Raw genomic sequence first — 24,469 nt, forward strand, 5'->3', positions numbered from 1 at the left:
TGACGCCTTCAGAAAGTCTTTTCTATGTATCAGAGCTCCTCACACATGCGACTGCATGTCATGCTTCTCAAAAACAAGTGCGCAATATCAGCGCGAAAATGAGGCTCTGCCTATGATTAGGGAAAGCCCCTAGAGAATAAGGTGTCTAAAACAGTGCCTGCCGATATTATTTAACAAAAATACCCAGATTAAATGATTCCTCAAGGCTAAATATGTTAATATATGAATCGATTTAGCCCAGAAAATGTCTACAGTCTTAATAAGCCCTTGTGAAGCCCTTATTTACTGTCTGAATAAAAATGGCTTACCGGATCCCATAGGGAAAATGACAGCTTCCAGCATTACATCGTCTTGTTAGAATGTGTCATACCTCAAGCAGCAAAAGACTGCTCACTGTTCCCCCAACTGAAGTTAATTCCTCTCAACAGTCCTGTGTGGAACAGCCATGGATTTTAGTAACGGTTGCTAAAATCATTTTCCTCATACAAACAGAAATCTTCATCTCTTTTCTGTTTCAGAGTAAATAGTACATACCAGCACTATTTTAAAATAACAAACTCTTGATTGAATAATAAAAACTACAGTTAAACACTAAAAAACTCTAAGCCATCTCCGTGGAGATGTTGCCTGTACAACGGCAAAGAGAATGACTGGGGTAGGCGGAGCCTAGGAGGGATCATGTGACCAGCTTTGCTGGGCTCTTTGCCATTTCCTGTTGGGGAAGAGAATATCCCACAAGTAAGGATGACGCCGTGGACCGGACACACCTATGTTGGAGAAAGACGACCAAGTAGCAGCTTTGCAAATCTGTTCAACAGAAGCATCATTTTTGAATGCCCATGAGGAAGCCACAGCCCTAGTGGAATGATCCGTAATTCGTTCAGGAGGCTGCCGTCCAGCAGTCTCATATGCAAAACGGATGATACTCCTCCGCCAACAGGAAAGAGAGGTAGCCGTAGCTTTCTGACCCCTATGTTTCCCTGAAAAAAACGACAAACAAGGAAGACGATTGACGAAAATCCTTAGTCGCCTGTAAGTAGAACTTCAAGGCACGGACCACGTCCAAATTATTTAACAGACGCTCCTTCTTAGAAGGATTAGGACACAGGGAAGGAACAACAAATTTCCTGATTAATATTTTTATTAGAAACAACCTTAGGAAGAAACCCAGGTTTAGTACGTAACACCACCTTATCCGCATGGAAAACAAGATAAGGAGAATCACATTGTAATGCCGAAAGCTCAGAAACTCTACGAGCAGAAGAAATAGCAACCAAAAATAAAACCTTCCAAGATCACAACTTAATATCTATGGAATGCATAGGTTCAAACGGAACCCCTTGAAGAACTTTAAGAACTAAATTCAAACTCCAAGGAGGAGAATATGGTCTAAACACAGGCCTGATTCTAGTCAGAGCCTGACAAAAAGATTCAACATCTGGCACATCTGCCAGACGCTTGTGTAGCAAAATAGACAAAGCAGAAATCTGTCCCTTTAAGTTACTTGCTGACAATCCTTTCTCCAATCCTTCTTTGAGAAAAGACAAAATCCTGGGAATCCTAACCCTACTCCAGGAGTAGCCCTTGGATTCGCAACAATAAAGATATTTATGCCATATCTTATGGTAAATCTTTCTAGTAACAGGCTTTCGTGCCTGAATCAAGGTATCAATGACCGAATCAGAGAATCCTCGCTTAGATAAATCAAGCGTTCAATCTCCAAGCAGCTAGCTGCAGAGAAACTAGATTTGGATGATGGAAGGGTCCCTGAATGAGAAGGTCTTTCCTCAATGGAAGCTTCCACGGTGGCTGAGATGACATGTCCACCAGATCGACATACCAAGTCCTGCAAGGCCACGCAGGAACGATAAGGATCACCGAAGCCCTCTCCTGTTTGACTCGAGCAATCACCCGGGGAAGGAGAGCAAATGGAGGGAACACATAAGCTAGGCTGAAAGACCAAGGTACTGCAAAGGCATCTATCAGCTCGGCCTGGGGATCCCTTGACCTGGACCCGTATCTCGGAAGCTTGGCATTCTGACGAGACGCGATAAGATCCAACTCCGGCCTGCAAATCTCCAGGATTTTGATGGGAAGTAGAGACTCAGATCAAGTCCATACACCCTGAGCCCTCAGGGAGTTCCAGACTGCCCCCCATCCTATCAGGCTGGCGTCCGTTGTCACTATCACCCATGAGGGTCTGCGGAAGCATGTCCCCTGGGACAGATGATCCGGCGACAACCACCATAGGAGAGAGTCCCTTGTCTCCTGATCTAGATCTATTTGAAAAAACTAATTTGCATAATCTCCATTCCACTGTCTTAGCATGCTCAGTTGTAGAGGTCTGAGATGAAAACGAGCAAACGGAATGATGTCCATTGCCGCTACCATCAATCCAATTGCCTCCATGCACTGAGCCACTGACGGCCGAGGATTGGACTGAAGGGTTCGGCATGCATTCAGAATCTTTAACTTTCTGACGTCCGTCAAAAAGATCTTCATGGATTGAGAGTCTATTAGAGTTCCGCCAGCAGAGACATCAGAACCTTTGTGAAGATTCTGGGCGCCGTGGCCAGACCGAAAGGAAGAGCCACGAACTGAAAATGTTTGTCCAGAAAGGCAAAACAGAGGAACTTGTGATGATCTTTGTGGATAGGAACATGCAGATATGCATCCTTGAAATCCACGGTAGTCATAAATTGACCCTCCTGGATCAATGGAAGAATGGTACGAATAGTTTCCATCTTGAAAGATGGAACCCTGAGAAACTTGTTGAGACTTTTGAGGTCTAAAATGGGTCGGAACGTTCCCTCCTTTTTGGGAACTACAAACAGATTTGAGTAAAACTCCTGTCCCTGTTCCCGTATTGGAACGGGACAGATCACTACCATGGAAAAGATGTCTCCTACACAACGTAAGAACGCCTCTCTTTATCTGGTCTACAGATAATCGAGAAAGAAGTAACCTTCCTCTGGGGGAGAATTTTTCAACTCCAACTGATATCCCTGAGACACAATTTCTAGTGTCCAGGGATCCTGAACATCTCTTATCCAAGCCTGGACAAAGAGAGAAACTCTGCCCCTACTAGATCCGGTCCCGGATCGGGGGCCGATCCTTCATGCCGACTTGTTAGTAGCAGCTGGTTTCTTGGATTGTTTACCTTTGTTCCAAGACTGGTTGGGTCTCCAAGTGGACTTGGTTTGGGAATAATTCCCTTCCTGTTTAGCGGAAGAGGGAAGTCCCTTGAAATTTCGAAAGGAACAAAAATTACTCTGTCGCCCTCTCTGTTTGGACTTTTTATCCTGAGGAAGGAGATGACCCTTGCCTCCCGTGATATCAGAAATAATTTCCTTCAAGTCAGGCCCGAACAGGGTCTTCCCCTTGTAAGGAATAGCCAAAAGCTTAGACTTGGATGATACATCCGCAGACCAAGACTTCAACCATAAAGCCCTGCGTGCTAAGATGGCAAAGCCTGAACTCTTAGCCGCCAATTTAGTGATCTGCAGAGAAGCATCCGTAATAAACAAATTAGCTTACTTAAGAGCTTTAATCCAATCCTGTATCTCTTCCAGAGGAGTCTCCATCTTAAGAGACTCTTCCAGGGCATCGAACCAACAAGCGGCCATGGTGGTAACTAACAATACAGGCCGCCGGTTGCAAAAGGAATCCCTGGTGAACGTACATCTTCTTAAGGAGACCCTACAACTTCTTATCAATGGGGTCCTTAAAAGCACAACTATCTTCAATAGGGATAGTAGTTCGTTTGGCCAGGGTAGAGATGGCTCCTTCAACCTTGGGAACCGTCTTCCAAGAATCCCTAATAGCGTCAGCTATAGGGTACATTTTCTTAAAAATAGGAGAAGGGGAGAATGGAATACCTGGCCTCTCCCATTCTTTAGCAAGGATCTCCGAAGTTCTTTTAGGAACTGGAAAAACATCAGTAAGAAGAAACTTCCAAATACTTGTCCAACTTACTCAATTTTTCTGGAGGTACCACTATTGAGTCACAATCATCCAGAGTAACCAACACCTCCCTTAGTAAAAGGCGAAGGTGTTCAAGCTTAAACCTGAAAGACTTCAGAGTCAGAGGTAAGGCACTCCCCGAATCAGAGAGTTCACCTTCAGACAGGACCTCCGTGCCCTCCAGGTCACTGCGGGAGGGTACGTCCTCAATCGCCATCAGAGAATCAGAGGCTGAATTGACCACACAATTGTCTCTTCTTGTACGCTTGCCGTGCGATATAGGAAAATTAGATAACGCATCAGAAAGAGTAGAAGATATCACTGCAGCAAAGTCTTTTAAGGTAAATGCTGCAGAAACTGGCGAACAACAAGGCGCCGCCTGAGCAGGCATTAAAGGCTGTGACGCTTGGGGAGAAAGCCGCAGCATATTCTGCATCTCATCCGTAGACTCTAGAAAAGCATCCGCTTTATTCAAAGAATTATCCAAAAAAAAATAAAAAATTCTATCTTTATAGTGCAAAGCCCTCTCAACGCATGAGGGGCAAAAAGGAACAGGAGATTCCACAATGGCATCCAAACACATGGAACATGGAACAGATTGAATAACCTCTGAATCCATGATAACTAGAAAAGCAAGCAAAAGGAAAACATTTTTGGTTCCGTCTCTTTAAATATTAATATTAATATGGCCAAAATATCTTAACTGAGATAAAAAATCTGGTCAGAGCAATTATAGTCTGACAAGGCAATGTATATGGAAAGTGAAAACGATACTATAACTGTTCAAAGACAAGGAAATAAGGAGCACCTCGCCTCATACAGCTCTGCTGAGGTGCCTACCTGCCCCCACGGTCACCGACCAGTCTAGCACAATATCTGGTTCGATCCTCTGAAGAGTAAGACACCTGCTAACCCACAGCCATGCGGTCGTGGCGTCGCTGTTAATGTCTCTTATCCATCAGTCAGAGCCTTCCGGAAATGAAAGACGCTGCGCGGCTGATTTCCAGCCCCAGCGCGCCAAAAGAAGCCCCGCCCTTCGTAGGCGTCGAGTAAGCCAGAGAAAAACAACACTGACTCCTCTAACGGCTCCCCAATAAACTGCACAAGCCGCCGTAACCATGTTTGTAGGCAGGGACAAATGTAATAACATCCCTTTAGTACCCTGAAACAAATAAACCAAAACCGTAGTATCCGGTACACTGCAGCACGGTCTACAATCCCCAGAGTCAGCCACATTAGCCAGCAAACCCTTGCGAAGAAGAGTTACACAAAAATCAGCAAGGACAGTTTCAGTGTCAGTTTACATATACCTGGTCTCTCCCACGGACATGAAAACCCATACACTGTTTAGTAGGGAAAGCCCTTCCCAGAGAGCCTCTGTAATCCACCCAGCAGGCAAAGTACAGTCAGTTCTGACATAGCAAGTCTGCCCAGAAAAATAAAGACTGCACTTACCTCCATGCCGAGTAACGGCATGAAAACGTCTCACAAGAACAAGAGGTCTTCTCCCTCCAGCAAATCTGTGGACACAGAAGGGCCTTAGTTACTATATGCTAAGACCATAATCCAGAAGGGCAGCACAAGTATGGGAGGTGCAGTGAGGCTAAAACCCCACCAGTTCCCATTGCTTTAAAGCCACCTGTAGCTCTACTCTAGAGGCTGACAAGGAATACGGCTACACCCTATAGAAAAATAGCACACTTTGGTACCATTTTAAAAATAATAAACTCTTAATTGAAGAATCTAAACGAACACCTCACTTTACCTCTTCCTATCACTAACACAGGCAAAGAGAATGACTGGAGTGGGAGGGAAGGGAGGATCTATGTATACAGCTCTGCTGTGTTGCTCTTTGCCTCCTCCTGCTGACCAGGAGGCGATATCCCACAACTAAGGATGAAATCCGTGGACTCATCGTATCTTGTAAAAGAAATCTGTCCTTGGGTGGATGAGACTTGAAACCTATCTTGTATCCCTGAGCTATGACCTCCAGGACCCATGAATCCTGCACGTCCCTGAACCAAGCGTCTGAAAAAAAGTCTGCCCCTACACGATCCAGCTCCGGATCAGGGGCCGTCCCTTCATGCCGATTTAGTCTTAGCGGGCTTCTTGCTCTGCTTGGATTTATTCCAGGACTGGAGGGTTGCTGTCGTTGGAACTTATCAGAACTTTTCCCCTTAGACTTGTTCTTTTTCTCTTACGGTAGGAAGGCACCCTTGCCCCCTGTAACCGTGGAGATAATGGAGTCCAGGACTGGACCAAATAAAATCTATTCCTTAAAGGGGAGGGAAAAGTCTGGACTTAGAAGTCATATCCGCAGACCAGGACCTTCAGCCAGAGCGCCTGACGGGCCTAAACCGAAAAGCCAGAAACCTTAGCATTCAGGCGAATAATCTGCATGTTTGCATCACAGATAAAATAATTAGCAATTCTCAAGGCTTTAATGCTTTCCTGGATAACGTTGAGGGGACCCTCCACCTCGATCAATTCCGATAAGGAGTCGCTGCCGATTGAAACAAGTATCCCGTATATTGAAACCTCTTTCTTAGAAGAGTTTCCATCTTCTTATCCATCGGCTCTCTTAACGACAGGCTATCCTGTCGTGGGATAGTAGTAAGGGGAAAAGGAATATCCAATTCGGTCCCATTTGTTCTTAATAATGTTTGCCATTTGTACAGGTACAGGAAAAGTTAAAGGCACTACCCTGTCCTCGTAAACTCTGTTTAATTTAGGAATCAAAGGTTCATCAGGCAGTTTGGCCTCTGGAACCTTTAATGTAGACAGTACTTCCTTTAGAAGAAAGCATAAGTGTTCAATCGTAAATCTAAAGACTGGTTCCTCCACAGCAGGAGGCTTAGCGGCAGCAGACTCTGAGGCTTCAAAGGGTGAACTTTCTGGGAGAGAGTACAACTCATCCTCGGATAACTGAGACAGAGCAAAGAAATCCAATAAATTTCATGATGACCCCTGGGTAGGAGAGCTATGTTTAATCTTTTGCTTGCGTTTAGCAGGGTGAGGTAAAGCACTGAGGGCCTCAGACACCGCTGTTTTTAACTGCGCTGTAAAATCTTATGGTAAAAGGCCCCCTCCAGATGGAGGATCAAGCGTGCTACAAGAAGCTGCGTGTGTAGAAGGAGATGACTGTTGGGTATGCACCTTACGGACGGCGAGTCCACAGAGGCTCAGTGGTACTAAAGGGGTTAACCTTCTTTGACCGAATAACATTGTCAAGGTATGTGGAACATAAATTGAGAGGGCAGCCATACCAAGGCCTCCTCACAATATAAACAGGTATTACTATTTGTAATAGAGGGTGTACCCTCTAGAATCTCAGAATCCTCCATAGCTTAAGCGAATGACAGTAGGACACAGAAATTAAACAATCTTTATTTCTCCAAACTGCACCTTTATACTCCCAATGGCTGAGGCACTCACCACCTCCTAGACAATACAGAGAAAAAGCGTCTTCTACGACAGCCAGCTCGGTCAGGAAAGAGGAAATCAAAGTGAGACCATTCCCGGTCACATGGTGTGCAAGGCAGGACCGCCCCTGCTATGAGAAAAAGCGCACCAAGCTACAAGCTGCGCAGCACTCAAAGTTAAAGTAAAGACGTGTGCGTTCCAGCCATATAACAAACAGCCTAAAATCCCAATACAATCTCACACAAAGCAGCAAAAAATAAAAGCATCACATTTGATTAATCCCCACTGTTCAATAATCCCCCTCAGGAGATATTAACCCATGATTCTATTAAAATAAAAGGAGCCACACTGTGACCCTGTCTTCTAGCGTTTTTAACATATGTAAAAATTTAAACTATCATACCAGAATCCATGCTGTGGAACAGAAACACAGCCTCTCAAGTGTGACAGTCTTGTATCATCGCTCCTGACAAGGACTTGAGTGAGAAAAACAAGCAGACAGTGCAACTTGTCAACACTGATTGCTTAGGAGCCGTTAGCAGACAGTCTGGATGGATTTGCAGAAAGACTCTCCCTTTCGTCCATGCTCTCACTGAGAGGCTGAAAAGACTACTTAAAACGCCAGGACCATATCAAAGGGCAGATACCTTTCCTAAGGAACTACTACGAAATCTTCTGACATTTCTCTGCCATCCTCCTGTGACGAAAGGCAAAGAATGACTGGGGGATATGGGAAGTGGGAGAGGTTTTTAAGCTTTTGGCTCAGGGGGTCTGCCTCCTCCTGGTGGCCAGGTTCAGTATTTCCCAACAGTAAGAAATTATACCGTGGACTCTCCTATTAAGAAGGAAACAATATTTTCCCTAAATAGATTTCCATCTATTATTATCGGTTATTTGTAAAGCGCCAACAGAATCCGCATCTACAAATATGTGGACAGCTTCCCACCAACCTAAATATAGGTTGGCATAGGACGGAACAAATTTTGCTCCCATCGCCGTTCCACATATCTGGTCATCAGTCCAAGGTGTGTTAACAGTTGTCTAAGGGTTTCTCTGTCTTTTTGGGCCTCAAACACAACAAACATGCACACTCACCTGTAACCCGTCTCCCTCAGACACAAAACACATGCACACTTACCTGACCTGTAACTCGTCTCCCTGAGATTCAAAATAGGTTACAAATTCCCCTGTAGCCTGTGCCCCTCAAACACAACATACACTCACCAGACACGACACACATGCACACTCAACTGTAACCCATCTTCCTTATACACGTGCACTCACCTAGGCTGATACTGTCACTAGTTTCTTCAGTTGCTTCCAGCTGACGCGTCACACAAAAATCTTCTGTTAACTCAACTTTCACTAAATCAGCGTTATCTTCATCTGTACAAAGAAAGCAGAATTAGTTTTTATATCACGTGCTCTAGTTTTTTTTTTTTTTTTTAGATAATTTTTTATTGAGGGTTTTTCATAATGACAACAAAAAAACTATGGCATATACATGTTTCAAAACATAGCAATGATTGTCGCAATAACAATATAACAGGCAAGAAAAATAAAATATATATAATGAATGCCAAAATACATCTGAAAACCTCATTTTGTGTTTTTATATGATTATATGGGTAGCTATTATTCCAGGCCATAATGTTAACAAGGCACTCTGAAAGAGCACTGTAGCTACCATATAGACCCATTTTATTCTGAACTAATTTGTGCTTGAACGCTTCGTATTGTTAAAGTCAGGGTCATAATGTCAAGAGCTTCATAAAAAGCAAGGGGGGAATTAGGAAATTGTCAGCGGGTAAGCACCGCTTATACAGGTAATTTATCTATATAACAATATTATAGCATACTTAAATTATTTGATGAAAATAGAAACAATAGCAGTATAAATAGCTATGGTCAACTACTGTGGGGGGGGCGGGAGACCATAGAAATGTTAATGAACATGGTCACTTATTTATCGTTGTATAACATGTGGTGTGTAGGAAAGTGCCTATGACACTACAGACAGCCATGGCATAATATGCTACAGTAGATGGTATATAAATATACTTTGTAATAAGGAGCAGCTCTGAGTACTTTATGGTATAAGTTAAACTTTTTTTCTATAAGTTGAATCAGGGCAACTCTTGACCAAGTTATGCGAGAGGGGGAATATTAGGGAGTGTGGGATATAGAAAACTTCTGAATGAGCTCCTCTCCAGGGGGAGTGCCAGCTAAAGGCGACGTGGGAGAAAGGAATATGGATATGACCCACAGGCAACAAGTACCGGCGGGAAAGGAAAGAGAGGAGCTCAACAGGAACAGAATATTAGGAATATTGTCTTGGAAGATATTCTGTGCAAGCTTAAAATTGGCTAGATGTGAGAGTGCAACCTATATCGGAGTATAATATTGTTAGGAGGATATTAAATCTTTTACAGGTACCCAAACATCAAATATGGAAAACAGCAATCTAATCAAGATAGGCAATAGGAGCTAACAAGGCCTAGTGGCAAAATATATTCTAGTATCCCATTATATCCTTTGTTATTGATTTGTATAATCTCTGTTGGCCCGGTTTCCTAAGTATTATGCAGAGAAGGTTTAATGATATGGGCCGTTGATTTAAGATCATGTGGAAATGTAATGATAGAGTACTGTGAAGTATGAGAGGAATAATTAAATAAATCATATGGATCATGAACATCAAAGTAGAAAGTTATCTTGGATCATAATAAATTGGCTCTCCACATGACAAATATGTTAGTAACAGTTACAAAATCTTATCAGTAATTATCATCCAATCGAATCTAACCTTAGTAAGACCTAACTTTAGTGAGCAAGAGGTTAAGCTGTAGGATATGTACCCTAGAGTATATGATAGGCACACAGAGATAGAGTTTGCTGCAGTGGTGGGAGTGAGGTAGATAAGAGTTGTGAGATGTAGAAGCAGGGACCACACATATATACTACATACCAGTATGCGTACTGAGAATGGGGCTAATATATAAGCTATTTATGATATAATAAAATTATATTGCATTACTGCAATTTCCCTTCATATTATATAGCAGATTCAGTGAGCAGTACTATAGCGTTATCGAGTTTGCAGACTCCAGTCCCTTCTTGTCGTTGTGGGTGTATGATAGTTAGCTATCTCTACATGCAGTACTAAGTACTGGAGGCAGGGGGAAGTGTAGTAATCCACACATATGTGTAACAGCTTTCCTCATGTCACTACTTAATAAAACTAGAATTGCCCTGTCTCATGTGTAACCTTTAGTGTATTTAAGAGAAGGCTTTTTAACCTCACGTTTTTTAGATTTGAGAATAAACAACATGCTAAAACTAAAGCAAAATAAAATAAAATAAAATGCAATGAACTGGTACCAGTCAACAGTTAACAAACCAGCATGTCTAATATGTATAATTAATATTACACATTGTGATTAATAGCAAAAAATCACATACAGCGCTATAATTAATGTAACTCTAGACAGGAGAATCAAATGGGGATGGATTATGCATACAACAGAACATGGAGTATTCTTAGAACAAAAACCTTTTCTAGCAAGAGTTTAGTAGATTTTATATAGTCATACCTTTTGAAAGAGAAGAATAGTTAATTCTAATTGAAAAAGTCAATTAGTCTAATATATATATATATATATATATATATATATATATATATATATATATATATATATATATAGTCCCTATTCTCTATATATGTACTGTAGAGTTGAGTAAAGACTACATTAACTGACAGCATAAAGTCACCTTTGTACAGTATTGAGATCAGACTCAAGGCTATCATTAAACAGTACATCAGTAGCCACAGTCCCAAACAAGAACTAATATTCTGATCTGTGAGTGTATGGAACAGTGTTTCCTGAGCTTAGATCAAACTTGTCTTCATACTGCTCCCGCTATAAGGCAGACTACTCTAATGGCGTCTGGCTGAGCAGTTGTAATATAGATTAAATGCAAACACCAACAAAAAGAAAAAAGTCATAGAACATCCACAACTGGGCTAATAGCTGCAACATTGGGCTCATATTGGCATCCAAAAGTCACCTGCGGAAAGAAGCCTGAGGTAAGAGCGGATGATTAAGGCTTCGGCTACTCAGCTACTATGTTCATCCCACTCCTGCCTTTATCGAATGCCTTGGGGTTAGGTCCGAACCTAGCTGCCGTGGGAATCTGAATGGCGTGTAGATGCCGGTATGCACATTGCCTTTACAGCCCGTTGTTAGTATCCTTGCTGATAGTTTAGAATCCAGCTGCCATGTAAGTCTAAATGGCGCGCAGATGCCGGTATGTGCTTTGGCTTCATTGAACAGTATTGGCGCCCCCACGAGCTCCTCCATTTGAATACCCAGGCGCCGCTCATCTGTCTCTTCTCCCCGACTGGCATAATTACCGAAATCGGCTTGTACGATGCAGCTGCCGTGGGATCCGTTAGGTAGGTGTTTAGGTCCAAGACTATTGCTGACTTAGACTCCGGTGCAGCCGATCTAGGCCTCATCACCCTCAAGCTGTCTGTCGGGTCTTCGTCGCACTGGCTATAATGCTGCCTGCAAACCTCAGGAGACACAACAGCTTCTTTCTGAGAGATCGAGATTTCGGTACTCTTGAAAACTTGCGTGTCAGCAGTGCTAGCGGCTCCCGGTGTGTCCCCGCCATCTTGCGCAGCATGCGAGTTAGGAAACTGTTCGCATAGCTGCAGGAGTAAGAGGTTTATTTCGGAGTAATGGGCATCCAGGGTGCTGCAAATATGATCCTCAAACTTGTGCAGTGCAGCATCCAGACCCATTCTGCGGGGAGCAAGATAGGGACACTTCAGAAGTATGAGATAGAGTTATGCCCAAACTGCCTCGCCAGATAAAGCAGGCCTCAAACTATGCCGCTGTTGAAGTATAATCAAAGTCTGCAAACTGGAGGGTTATTTTTAGCAAAAAGTTAGCAGGTCATATTGCCCTTAACTACTAAGGTGTTGAGAAGTTAAAGTCACTAGAAAGTTATATATTTGCACATCTTTAGTTCGTTATTACATAGGAGCCCTATAAAGACACGTCCACTCTCCTTGTTAGTCAGCTCCGCCCCCCACGTGCTCTAGTTTTTATAGCTTTACCATAATACAGTTTCTGTATTTCCCAGAAAGACAATAGCATCAAATACACACACTGGTAGTTTCTCTATTCTTTTACTGTGATCCTCTATACCAGCATAGAAATATAACATGAACTTAAGGGCTAAACTCACTCCCCTGTAACCCACCTTCCTCAGACAACACACGTGCACCCTCACCTGTAAACCACCTTCCTCAGACAAAACATACATGCACACTCACCTGTAACCCGTTTCCCACAGACACAACACACATACTCACTACCCTGTAATCCTTCTCCCCCAGACACAATACACGTGCAAACTCACCTGTAACCCTTCTCTCTCAGACACAATACACGTGCACACTCACCTGTAACCCTTCTCCCTCAGACACAACAACACGTGCACACTCACCTTCCTCTGACATAACGTGCACACTCACCTGTAACCCATCTGCCTCAGAAAAAACACACATACTTACTACCCTGTAACCCGTCTTCCTCAGACACAAACAATGTGCACACTCACCTGGGCTGATACTGTCACTGGTTTCCACATTAGTTGCTTCAAGCTGACGCGTCACACATAAATCTTCTGTTACCTCAACTTTCACTAAATCAGCATTATCTTCATCTGTACAAAGAAAGCAGATTTAGTTTGTATATCACATGATCTAGTTTTTATATCACATGATCTAGTTTTTAATAGCTTTACCATAATACAGTTTCTGTATTTCCCACACAGAAAAACAAATTATGCTTACCTGATAATTTCATTTCCATTGGGGGGAGGAGAGTTCACAGCGTCATTCATTACTGTTGTTAACATATACCCAAGCTCTAGAAGACACTGAATGAAACCGGGAGGGTAAAAAGGCGGACCCTAATCTGAGGGCACTACAGCCTGCAAAACCTTCCGCAGAAGCAAAAACTTCAAATTTGTAAAACTTTGTAAAAGTGTGTAAGGAGGACCAGGTAGCCGCCTTACAAATCTGCTCCATAGAGGTCTCATTCTTAAAGGCCCAAGACGAAGCCACAGCTCTAGTTGAATGAGCCGTGATCCTCTGAGGAGGCTTATGTGCCGCTGTTTAATAAGCCAAGTGAATCATACTCCTCAACGAAAAAGACAAAAAAGTAGCAGAGGTCCTTTGCCCTTTGCGCTTCCCAGAATACATCACAAAAAGAGATGTAGACTGTCTGAAATCCTTGGTAGCCTGAAGATAATAACCTGTATGTGGTTTGTTCCTTGAAGTTTTAAGGAACCTCTCCTTTGAAGAAGGGTTAGGACACAAAGGAGGAACATTTATTTCCTGATTGATGTTACGGTTAGACACCACCTTGGGGAGAAACCCCAACCCAGTGCGCAGTACAGCCTTAAATGCATGAAACACCAGATAAGGAGGGTCACATTGCAAGGCAGCTAGCTCAGATACTCTGCGTGCTGATGCAATAGCCAACAGGAAGAGAACCTTCCAGGGCAGAACCTTAAATGTCTATGGAATGCATAGGTTCAAACGGAACCCTCTGCAAACCTTAACGAATAAGTTTAAGCTTCAAGGTGGAGCCGACTGCATAAAGACTGGTCTGATTCTAGACAAAGCCTGAACAAAAGATTGGATGTCAAGGAGCTCAGCGAGTCTCCTATGCAACAAGACTGAGAATGCCGAAATCTGTCCCTTTAAGGAACTAGTGGCAAGACCATTCTCCAAGCCATCCTGAAGAAAGGACAGAATCCTGGATACCTTCACCTTATGCCAAGGATATCCATGCTTCTCGCACCAGGAGACGTAAGTCCTCCACACCTTATGGTAGATGCGACGAGTGACTGGCTTACTTGCCTGAATTAGAGTATCAATCGCACTTTAAGAAAAGCCTCTCTTGGCTAAGACTAGGCATTCAATCTCCACGCAGTCAGCCTCAGAGGATCTAGATTTTGATGCTGAAAGGGGCCCTGTGACAGCAGATCCCTGCGACAGGGTAACCTCCACGGCGGAGAGGATGACATCCCAACCAGATCCGCAAACCACGTCCTCTGCGGCCACGATGGAGCAATCAGAATGGCTGAGGCCAGCTTCTGTTTGATGCGTGCCACTATGCGAGGTAGAAGTGGTAAAGGTGGAAAAATGTAAGCTAAGCTGAATCCCCAAGGAACCACTAAGGCATCTATCAGCTCTGCCTGGGAATCCCTGGACCTCGACCTGTATTGAGGTAGTTTGCAATTGAGTCTGGACGCCATGAGATCTATCTCCGGCGTTCCCCATCTGCAACAAATCTCAGCAAACACTTTGGGGTGAAGAGACCATTCCCCCGGATGGAAGGACTGTCCGCTGAGAAAGTACGCTTCCCAGTTCTCCAGACCCGGAATGTGAATCGCTGAGAGTGAGCAGTCACGGGACTCCGCCCACTCCAGAATCCGAGACACCTCCCTCATCGCAAAGGGAGCGCCTTGTACCCCGATGGTTGATGTAAGCCACCAAGGTAATGTTGTCGGTCTGGAATCTGATGAAACTGACCGACCCCAGAGAAGGCCAAGCCTTCAGAGCATTGTAGATTGCTCGTAGTTCTAGGATGTTGATCGGAAGGAGAAAGACTCCTCCCTGGACCACTTTCCTTGTGCCATCCTGGCACCCCAAACAGCTCCCCATCCTGACAAACCGGCGTCCGCGGTAGCAATCTCCCAGGACGATCTCAAGAAGGATGGCCCCATGTACAGTTGCTCCGGACGAATCCACCAAGAGAGGGAGTTCCGAGTCCGAGCATCCAGGGATATCAGCTGTGATAGATATGAATGATCGCCGTTCCACTGTCTCAACAAGTACAATTGAAGAGATCTGAGGTGGAACCTGGCGAATGGGATGACATCTATGCTTGACACCATGAGACCTATCACCTCCATACATTGAGCCACCACCGATGGGCTTGAGGACTGAAGGGCAAGACAGGTGGACGCAAGCTTCCTGCGCCGCCGATCTGTGAGAAATATCTTCATGGATAGAGTCTTTTATCGTGCCCAGGAACTCCACCCTGTTGCTGGGAACCAGGGAACTCTTTCCTGAGTTGATCTTCCAACTGTGAGATTGGAGCCCTCGAATGATAGAATGATCCTCTGCAAGGCTGAGCAACGGAGCCTGAACCAGGATGTTGTCCAGGTAAGCTGACACCGCAATGCCCCTGGATCTGGCCACTGCAAGCAGCGCCCCCAGAACCTTCGTGAAGACTCTCGGGGCTGTCGCAAGACCAAAAGGAAAGGCCACAAACTGGAAGTGTTGGTCCAGAAATGCAATCTTGTGGATTGGCACATGAAGGTAAGCGTCCTTCAAGTCTATAGTCATCATAAACTGTCCCTCTTGAACTAGGGGCAGTATAGATCTGATAGTTTCCATTTTGAACGATGGAACACTCAGAAACTTGTTTAAACACTTTAGGTCCAGAAATGTGACGGAACGTGCCCTCCTTCTTTGGAACCACAAAAAGGTTGGAATAGTACCCTAGGCCCCTTTCGGCTAGGGGTACTGGTATGATAACCCTGAGATCTCTCACACACTCTAGTGTCAGGGTACCTGTAAGTAACATTAAATAAGCTACAGATATATCTTAAATAAGCTACAGATATATCATAGATATTTGATATTTCATTTTGTAGCTATAAATCCAATGTGAGATTGGTTACAATGCATCCAGGTGAGATCAAAGAAAGACATTTGGTCTAGTTAAAAGACATGTGGTCTGATCAGATCAGGCAATAATTTTGAAAGAAGATGTCACCATGTGGCTGCTCTGTTTGAAGTTGATTTCCTGCCCAAGATCATGATAAACTTAGAAGACCCTGTAAATAAACAGACATGGCCTAAGTGTATACAAGATGTTAAGTGCCCCCTATTGTGCTTGAATCCACAAATTCTAGACAATTAAATATTGGCCAGACAGAAACACATGTTACAAAGTAGCTATTTGAATTCATTTTTTTAATACAGATGGTATAATTATGTTTGTTGTATAACAATGTGTAATCTGCTGGGTTTTTATATGAATATAAGGGAATATTCGACTGAAATATATATATATATACTAGTACTAAAGCCTGTGTACACGGGCCATTTTTTGCAGTACAGCGGTCCCACCCCTTGCTCTCTCCCCCCTCTCTTCCCCCTCTCTTTTTCTTTCTCTCCCCCCTCTCCTTTGCGCGCTCTCTCCTCTTTGTCTCTCTCCCCCCTTTCTTTTGCTCTCTCTTCCCCCTCTTTTGTTCTCCCCCCTCTTTTGTTCCCCCCCCCCTCTTTGGCTCTCTCTCCTCTTTGTCTCTCTCTCTCCCCCCTTTTTGGCTCTCTTCCCCCCCCCTTTGGCTCTCTCTCCCCCCCCCCTCTTTGGCTCTCTCTCCCCTTTGGCTCTCTCTCTATCCCCCCTCTCTGGCTCTCCCCCCCCTTTGGCTCTCTCCCCCCCCCCCCCTTTGGCTCTCTCCCCCCCCCCCTTTGGCTCTCTCCCCCCCCCCCTTTGGCTCTCTCCCCCCCCCCCCTTTGGCTCTCTCCCCCCCCCTTGGCTCTCTCCCCCCTCCCCTTTGGCTTTCTCTCTCCTCTTTGGCTCTCTCTCCTCTTTGGCTCTCCCCCCTCTTTGGCTCACTTCCCTCTCCTGCTCCCTTCTCCCCCCCCCCTCTCCTGCTGCGTCTTAATTGAAACTTTCAAGCCTTTGCCTCTCTGGCCACGCCCACATCGCGGCACCCCGCCCGGCCACGCCCCATCGCGGCGACACCCACCAGGCCACGCCCCGCGCAGCACCCGACCACGCCCCTCGCGACGCCCGGCCACGCCCCTCTCGACGCTCCCGTTGGCCACGCTCCCTGACACTCCGCTTCAGCCTTGCTCTGTGCTGAGTGTCAGGATCCAAACGGCCAGGTATGTTTGTCACGTGCAGTCTCTACTGCGAATGACTGCATCTGACAAACATACTTGGCCATTTATTATATAGGATAGCATAATTTATGTAAGAACTTACCTGATAAATTCATTTCTTTCATATTAGCAAGAGTCCATGAGCTAGTGACGTATGGGATATACATTCCTACCAGGAGGGGCAAAGTTTCCCAAACCTCAAAATGCCTATAAATACACCCCTCAACTCACCCACAAATCAGTTTAACGAATAGCCAAGAAGTGGGGTGATAAGAAAAAAAGTGCGAAAGCATAAAAAATAAGGAATTGGAATAGTTGTGCTTTATACAAAAAAATCATAATCACCACAAAAAAAAGAGTGGGTCTCATGGACTCTTGCTAATATGAAAGAAATGAATTTATCAGGTAAGTTCTTACATAAATTATGTTTTCTTTCATGTAATTAGCAAGAGTCCATGAGCTAGTGACGTATGGGATAATAAATACCCAAGATGTGGAACTTCCACGCAAGAGTCACTAGAGAGGGAGGGATAAAATAAAGACAGCCAATTCCGCTGAAAAATAATCCACACCCCCAAACAAAGTTTAAATCTTATAATGAAAAAAACTGAAATTATAAGCAGAAGAATCAAACTGAAACAGCTGCCTGAAGTACTTTTCTACCAAAAACTGCTTCAGAAGAAGAAAACACATCAAAATGGTAGAATTTAGTAAAAGTATGCAAAGAAGACCAAGTTGCTGCTTTGCAAATTTGATCAACCGAAGCTTCATTCCTAAATGCCCAGGAAGTAGAAACTGACCTAGTAGAATGAGCTGTAATCCTTTGAGGCGGAGTTCTACCTGACTCAACATAAGCATGATGAATCAAAGACTTTAACCAAGACGCCAAAGAAATGGCAGAAGCCTTCTGACCTTTCCTAGAACCAGAAAAGATAACAAATAGACTAGAAGACTTTCGGAAATCTTTAGTAGCTTCAACATAATATTTCAAAGCTCTTACTACATCCAAAGAATGTAATGATCTTTCCTTAGAATTCTTAGGATTAGGACACAATGAAGGAACCACAATCTCTCTACTAATGTTGTTAGAATTAACCCAATCTTAGGTAAAAATTTAAATGAAGTCCGCAACACTGCCTTATCCTGATGAAAAATCAGAAAAGGAGATTCACAAGAAAGAGCAGATAACTCAGAAACTCTTCTAGCAGAAGAGATGGCCAAAAGAAACAAAACTTTCCAAGAAAGTAATTTAATATCTAGAGAATGCATAGGTTCAAAAGGAGGAGCTTGTAGAGCTCCCAGAACCAAATTCAAACTCCAACGAGGAGAAATTGACTTAATGACAGGTTTGATACGAACCAAAGCCTGTACAAAACAATGAATATCAGGAAGATTAGCAATCTTTCTGCGAAACAGCACATAAAGAGCAGAAATTTGTCCTTTCAAGGAACTGGCAGACAAACCTTTATCCAGACCATCCTGAAGAAACTGTAAAATTCTAGGAATTCTAAAAGAATGCCAGGAAAATTGATGAGAAGAACACAAAGAAATGTAAGTCTTCCAGACTCTATAATATATCTTCCTAGACACAGATTTACGAGCCTGTAACATAGTATTAATAAACAGAGTCAGAGAAACCTCTATGACTAAGAATCAAGCGTTCAATCTCCATACCTTCAAATTTAATGATTTGAGATCCTGATGGAAAAATGGGCCTTGAGATAGAAGGTCTGGTCTTAATGGAAGAGTCCAAGGTTGGCAACTGGCCATCCGAACAAGATCCGCATACCAAAACCTGTGAGGCCATGCTGGAGCCACCAGCAGTACAAACGAACGCTCCTTTAGAATCTTGGAAATCACTTTTGGAAGAAGAACTAGAGGCGGAAAGATATAGGCAGGATGCGACAATGCATCCACTGCCTCCGCCTGAGGATCCCTGGATCTGGACAGATACCTGGGAAGTTTCTTGTTTAGATGAGAAGCCATCAGATCTATTTCTGGAAGACACCAGATTTGAACAATCTGAAGAAATACCTCTGGGTGAAGAGACCATTCGCCCAGATGCAACATCTGGCGACTGAGATAATCCGCTTCCCAATTGTCTATACCTGGGATGTGAACCGCAGAAATTAGACAGGAGCTGGATTCCGCCCATACAAGTATTCAAGATACTTCTTTCATAGCCAGAGGACTGTGAGTCCCCCCTTGATGATTGATATATGCCACGGTTGTGACATTGTCCGTCTGAAAACAAATGAACGATTCTCTCTTTAGAAGAGGCCACGACTGAAGAGCTCTGAAAATCGCACGGAGTTCCAAAATGTTTATTGGTAATCTCGCCTCCTGAGATTCCCAAACCCCCTGCGCTGTCAGAGACCCCCATACCGCTCCCCAACCTGTCAGACTCTCATCTGTTGAGATCACAGTCCAGGTTGGAAGAACAAAAGAAGCCCCTTGAATTAAACGATGGTGCTATGTCCACCACGTCAGAGAGTGTTGTACAATCGGATTTAAAGATATTAACTGTGATATCTTTGTATAATCCCTGCACCACTGGTTCAGCATACAGAGCTGAAGAGGTCGCATGTGAAAACTAGCAAAGGGGATCGCGTCCGATGCAGCAGTCATAAGACAGAGAATTTCCATGCATAAGGCTACCGAAGGGAATGATTGAAACCGAAGGTTTCGACAGGCTGAAATCAATTTCAGACGTCTCTTGTCCATCAGAGACAAAGTCATGGACACTGAATCTATTTGGAAACCTAAAAAGGTTACCCTTGTCTGAGGAATCAATTAACTCTTTGGTAAATTGATCCTCCAACCATGTTCTTGAAGAAACAACAAGTCGATTCGTATGAGATTCTGCTAAATGTGAAGACTGAGCAAGTACCAAGATATCGTCCAAATAAGGAAATACCACAATACCCTGTTCTCTGATTACAGATAGAAGGGCACCGAGAACTTTTGAAAAGATCCTTGGAGCCTTTGCTAGGCCAAACGGCAGAGCCACAAATTGGTAATGCTCGTCTAGAAAAGAGAATCTCAGAAACTGAAAGTGATCTGGATGAATCGGAATATGCAGATATGCATCCTGCAAATCTATTGTGGACATATAATGCCCTTGCTGAACAAAAGGCAGAATAGTCCTTATAGTTACCATTTTGAATGTTGGTATCCTTACATAACGACTCAATATTTTTAAATCCAGAACTGGTCTGAAGGAATTCTCCTTCTTTGGTACAATGAATAGATTTGAGTAAAACCCCAGCCCCTGTTCCAGGACTGGAACTGGCATAATTACTCCAGCCAACTCTAGATCTGAAACACATTTCAGAAATGCCTGAGCCTTCACTGGATTTATTGGAATGCGAGAAAGAAAAAAATCTTCTTGCAGGTGGCCTTACTTTGAAACCTATTCTGTACCCTTGTGAAACAATGTTCTGAATCCAAAGACGTTGAATCGATCTGATCCAAATTTCTTTGAAAAAACGTAATCTGCCCCCTACCAACTGCGCTGGAATGAGGGCCGCACCTTCATGTGGACTTGGGAGCTGGCTTTGGCTTTCTAAAAGGCTTGGATTTATTCCAGACTGGAGACGGTTTCCAAACAGAAACCGTTCCTTTAGGGGAAGGGTCAGGCTTCTGTTCCTTATTCTGACGAAAGGAACGAAAACGATTAGCAGCCCTATATTTACCTTTAGATTTTTTATCATGAGGTAAAAAAGTTCCTTTCCCCCCAGTAACAGTTGAAATAATAGAATCCAACTGAGAACCAAAAATGTATTACCTTGGAAAGAAAGTGAAAGCAAAGTTGACTTAGAAGACATATCAGCATTCCAAGTTTAAAGCCATAAAGCTCTTCTAGCTAGAATAGCTAAAGAAATATACCTGACATCAACTCTGATGATATCAAAGATGGCATCACAAATAAAGTTATTAGCATGTTGAAGTTTAACAATGCTATGAGAATTATGATCTGACACTTGTTGCGCCAAAGCCTCCAACCAAAAAGTGGAAGCTGCAGCAATATCAGCCAAAGAAATAGCAGGCCTAAGAAGATTACCTGAACATAAATAAGCTTTCCTTAGAAAGGAATCAATCTTCCTATCTAAAGGATCCTTAAAGGAAATACTATCTGCCGTAGGAATAGTAGTACGTTTAGCAAGAGTAGAGATAGCCCCATCAACTTTAGGGATTTTGTCCCAAAACTCTAATCTGTCAGATGGCACAGGATACAATTTCTTAAATCTTTTAGAAGGAGTAAAAGAATTACCCAGATTATTCCATTCCCTAGAAATTACTTCAGAAATAGCATCAGGGACAGGAAAAACTTCCGGAATAACTACAGGAGGTTTAAAAAACGAATTTAAACGCTTATTAGATTTAGTATCAAGAGGACTAGAATCCTCAATTTCTAAAGCGATTAAAACTTCTTTAAGTAAAGAACGAATAAATTCCATTTTAAATAAATATGAAGATTTATCAGTGTCAATATCTGAGACAGAATCCTCTGAACCAGAAAAATCCTCATCAGAAACAGACAAATCAGAATGATGTTCATTTAAAAATTCATCTGAGAAATGAGAATTTTTAAAAGACCTTTTACGCTTACTGGAAGGAGGAATAACAGACATAGCCTTCCTAATAGATTTAGAAACAAAATCTCTTATATTAACAGGAACATCCTGAGTATTAGATGTTGATGGAACAGCAACAGGTAATGGAATATTACTAATGGAAATTGAATCTGCATTAGCAAGTTTATCATCACAAACTACAGCCGGAGGAACAGATACCACAAGTTTACAACAAATTCACTTAACTTTGGTAGAGCCAGCATCAGGCAGCGTTTTTCCAGAAGTAGCTTCTGATCCAGGGTCAATCTGAGACATCTTGCAATATGTAAGAGAAAAAACTACATATAAAGCAAAATCTATCAAATTCCTTAAATGACAGTTTCAGGAATGGGAAAAAAATGCCAATGAATAAGCCTCTAGTAACCAGAAGCAAAAGAAAAATGAGACTTAAATAATGAGAAAAAAAGGTGGAGACAAAAATGACGCCCATATTTTTTAGCGCCAAAAAAGACGCCCACATTATTGGCGCCTAAATGCTTTTGGCGCCGAGAATGACGCCACATCCGGTGACGCCGACACTTTTGGCGCAAAACGTCAAAAAAATGACGCAATCACGTACAACGTCCGGCGACAAGTATGACGCCGGAAATGACAAGGAAATTTTTTGCGCCAAAAAAGTCTGCGCCAAAAAAATGACGCAATAAAATGAAGCATTTTCAGCCCCCGCGAGCCTAACAGCCCACAGAGAAAAAAGTCAATTTAAAGGTAAGAAAAAAATTGATAATTCATATGCATTATCCCAATAATGAAACTGTCTGTCTGAAATAAGGAATATTGATCATCCTGAATCAAGGCAAATAAATGTTTAAACACATATATTTAGAACTTTTACATAAAAGTGCCCAACCATAGCTTAGAGTGTCACAAAAAATAAGATTACTTACCCCAGGACACTCATATACATGTAGTAGAAAGCCAAACCAGTACTGAAACGAGAATCAGTAGAGGTAATGGTATATAAGAGTATATCGTCGATCTGAAAAGGGAGGTAAGAGATGAATCTCTACGACCGATAACAGAGAACCTATGAAAAAGATCCGGTAGAAGGAGACCATTGAATTCAAATAGGCAATACTCTCCTCACATCCCTCTGACATTCACTGCACACAGAGGGAAACCGTGCTCCAGCCTGCTGCGAAGCGCATATCAACGTAGAATCTAGCACAAACTTACTTCACCACCTCCATGGGAGGCAAAGTTTGTAAAACTGATTTGTGGGTGTGGTGAGGGGTGTATTTACAGGCATTTGAGGTTTGGGAAACTTTGCCCCTCCTGGTAGGAATGTATATCCCATACGTCACTAGCTCATGGACTCTTGCTAATTACATGAAAGAAAACATAATTTATGCTTACCTGATAAATTTATTTCTCTTGTAGTGTATCCAGTCCACGGATCATCCATTACTTGTGGGATATATTCCCTTCCCAACAGGAAGTTGCAAAAGGATCACCCACAGCAGAGCTGCTATATAGCTCCTCCCCTCACATGTCATATCCAGTCATTCGACCGAAACAAGACGAGAAAGGAGAAACCATAGGGTGCAGTGGTGACTGTAGTTTAATTAAAAATTTAGACCTGCCTTAAAAGGACAGGGAGGGCCGTGGACTGGATACACTACAAGAGAAATAAATTTATCAGGTAAGCATAAATTATGTTTTCTCTTGTTAAGTGTATCCAGTCCACGGATCATCCATTACTTGTGGGATACCAATACCAAAGCTTAAGTACACGGATGATGGGAGGGACAAGGCAGGAACTTAAACGGAAGGAACCACTGCCTGTAGAACCTCTCTCCCAAAAACAGCCTCCGAAGAAGCAAAAGTGTCAAATTTGTAAAATTTTGAAAAAGTGTGAAGCGAAGACCAAGTCGCAGCCTTGCAAATCTGTTCAACAGAGGCCTCATTTTTAAAGGCCCAGGTGGAAGCCACAGCTCTAGTAGAATGAGCTGTAATCCTTTCAGGGGGCTGCTGTCCAGCTGTCTCATAGGCTAAGCGTATTATGCTTCAAAGCCAAAAGGAGAGAGAGGTTGCCGAAGCTTTTTGACCTCTCCTCTGACCAGAGTAAACGACAAACAGGGCAGATGTTTGACGAAAATCTTTAGTTGCCTGTAAGTAGAACTTCAAGGCACGGACTACGTCCAGATTATGTAAAAGACGTTCCTTCTTTGAAGAAGGATTAGGGCACGATGACGGGACAACAATCTCTTGATTGATATTCCTGTTAGAAACCACCTTAGGTAAAAACCCAGGTTTAGTACGCAGAACTACCTTGTCTGAATGGAAAATCAGATAAGGAGAATCACAATGTAAGGCAGATAACTCCGAGACTCTTCGAGCCGAGGAAATAGCCATTAAAAACAGAACTTTCCAAGATAAAAGTTTAATATCAATGGAATGAAGGGGTTCAAACGGAACTCCTTGAAGAACTTTAAGAACCAAGTTTAAGCTCCACGGAGGAGCA

The 24,469-nt window shown here is 43.1% G+C and overlaps 1 protein-coding gene across 1 annotated transcript in view; it reads right to left on the minus strand.

Moving 5' to 3' along the window:
- Positions 1–24,469, minus strand: part of LOC128657352 (gastrula zinc finger protein XlCGF48.2) — a 292,924-nt gene that overhangs the window by 76,891 nt on the left and 191,564 nt on the right. Inside the window, exons 7-8 of the mRNA XM_053711666.1 lie at positions 13,018–13,122; positions 8,671–8,772 (exon numbers count right to left, since the gene is read on the minus strand). Coding sequence (XP_053567641.1) covers positions 8,671–8,772; positions 13,018–13,122 — 207 coding nt within the window. The remainder of the gene's footprint in view (positions 1–8,670; positions 8,773–13,017; positions 13,123–24,469) is intronic.

Source organism: Bombina bombina, chromosome 4 (genome assembly GCF_027579735.1).
Source record: "Bombina bombina isolate aBomBom1 chromosome 4, aBomBom1.pri, whole genome shotgun sequence".
NCBI classification, from domain to species: Eukaryota; Metazoa; Chordata; class Amphibia; order Anura; family Bombinatoridae; genus Bombina; species Bombina bombina.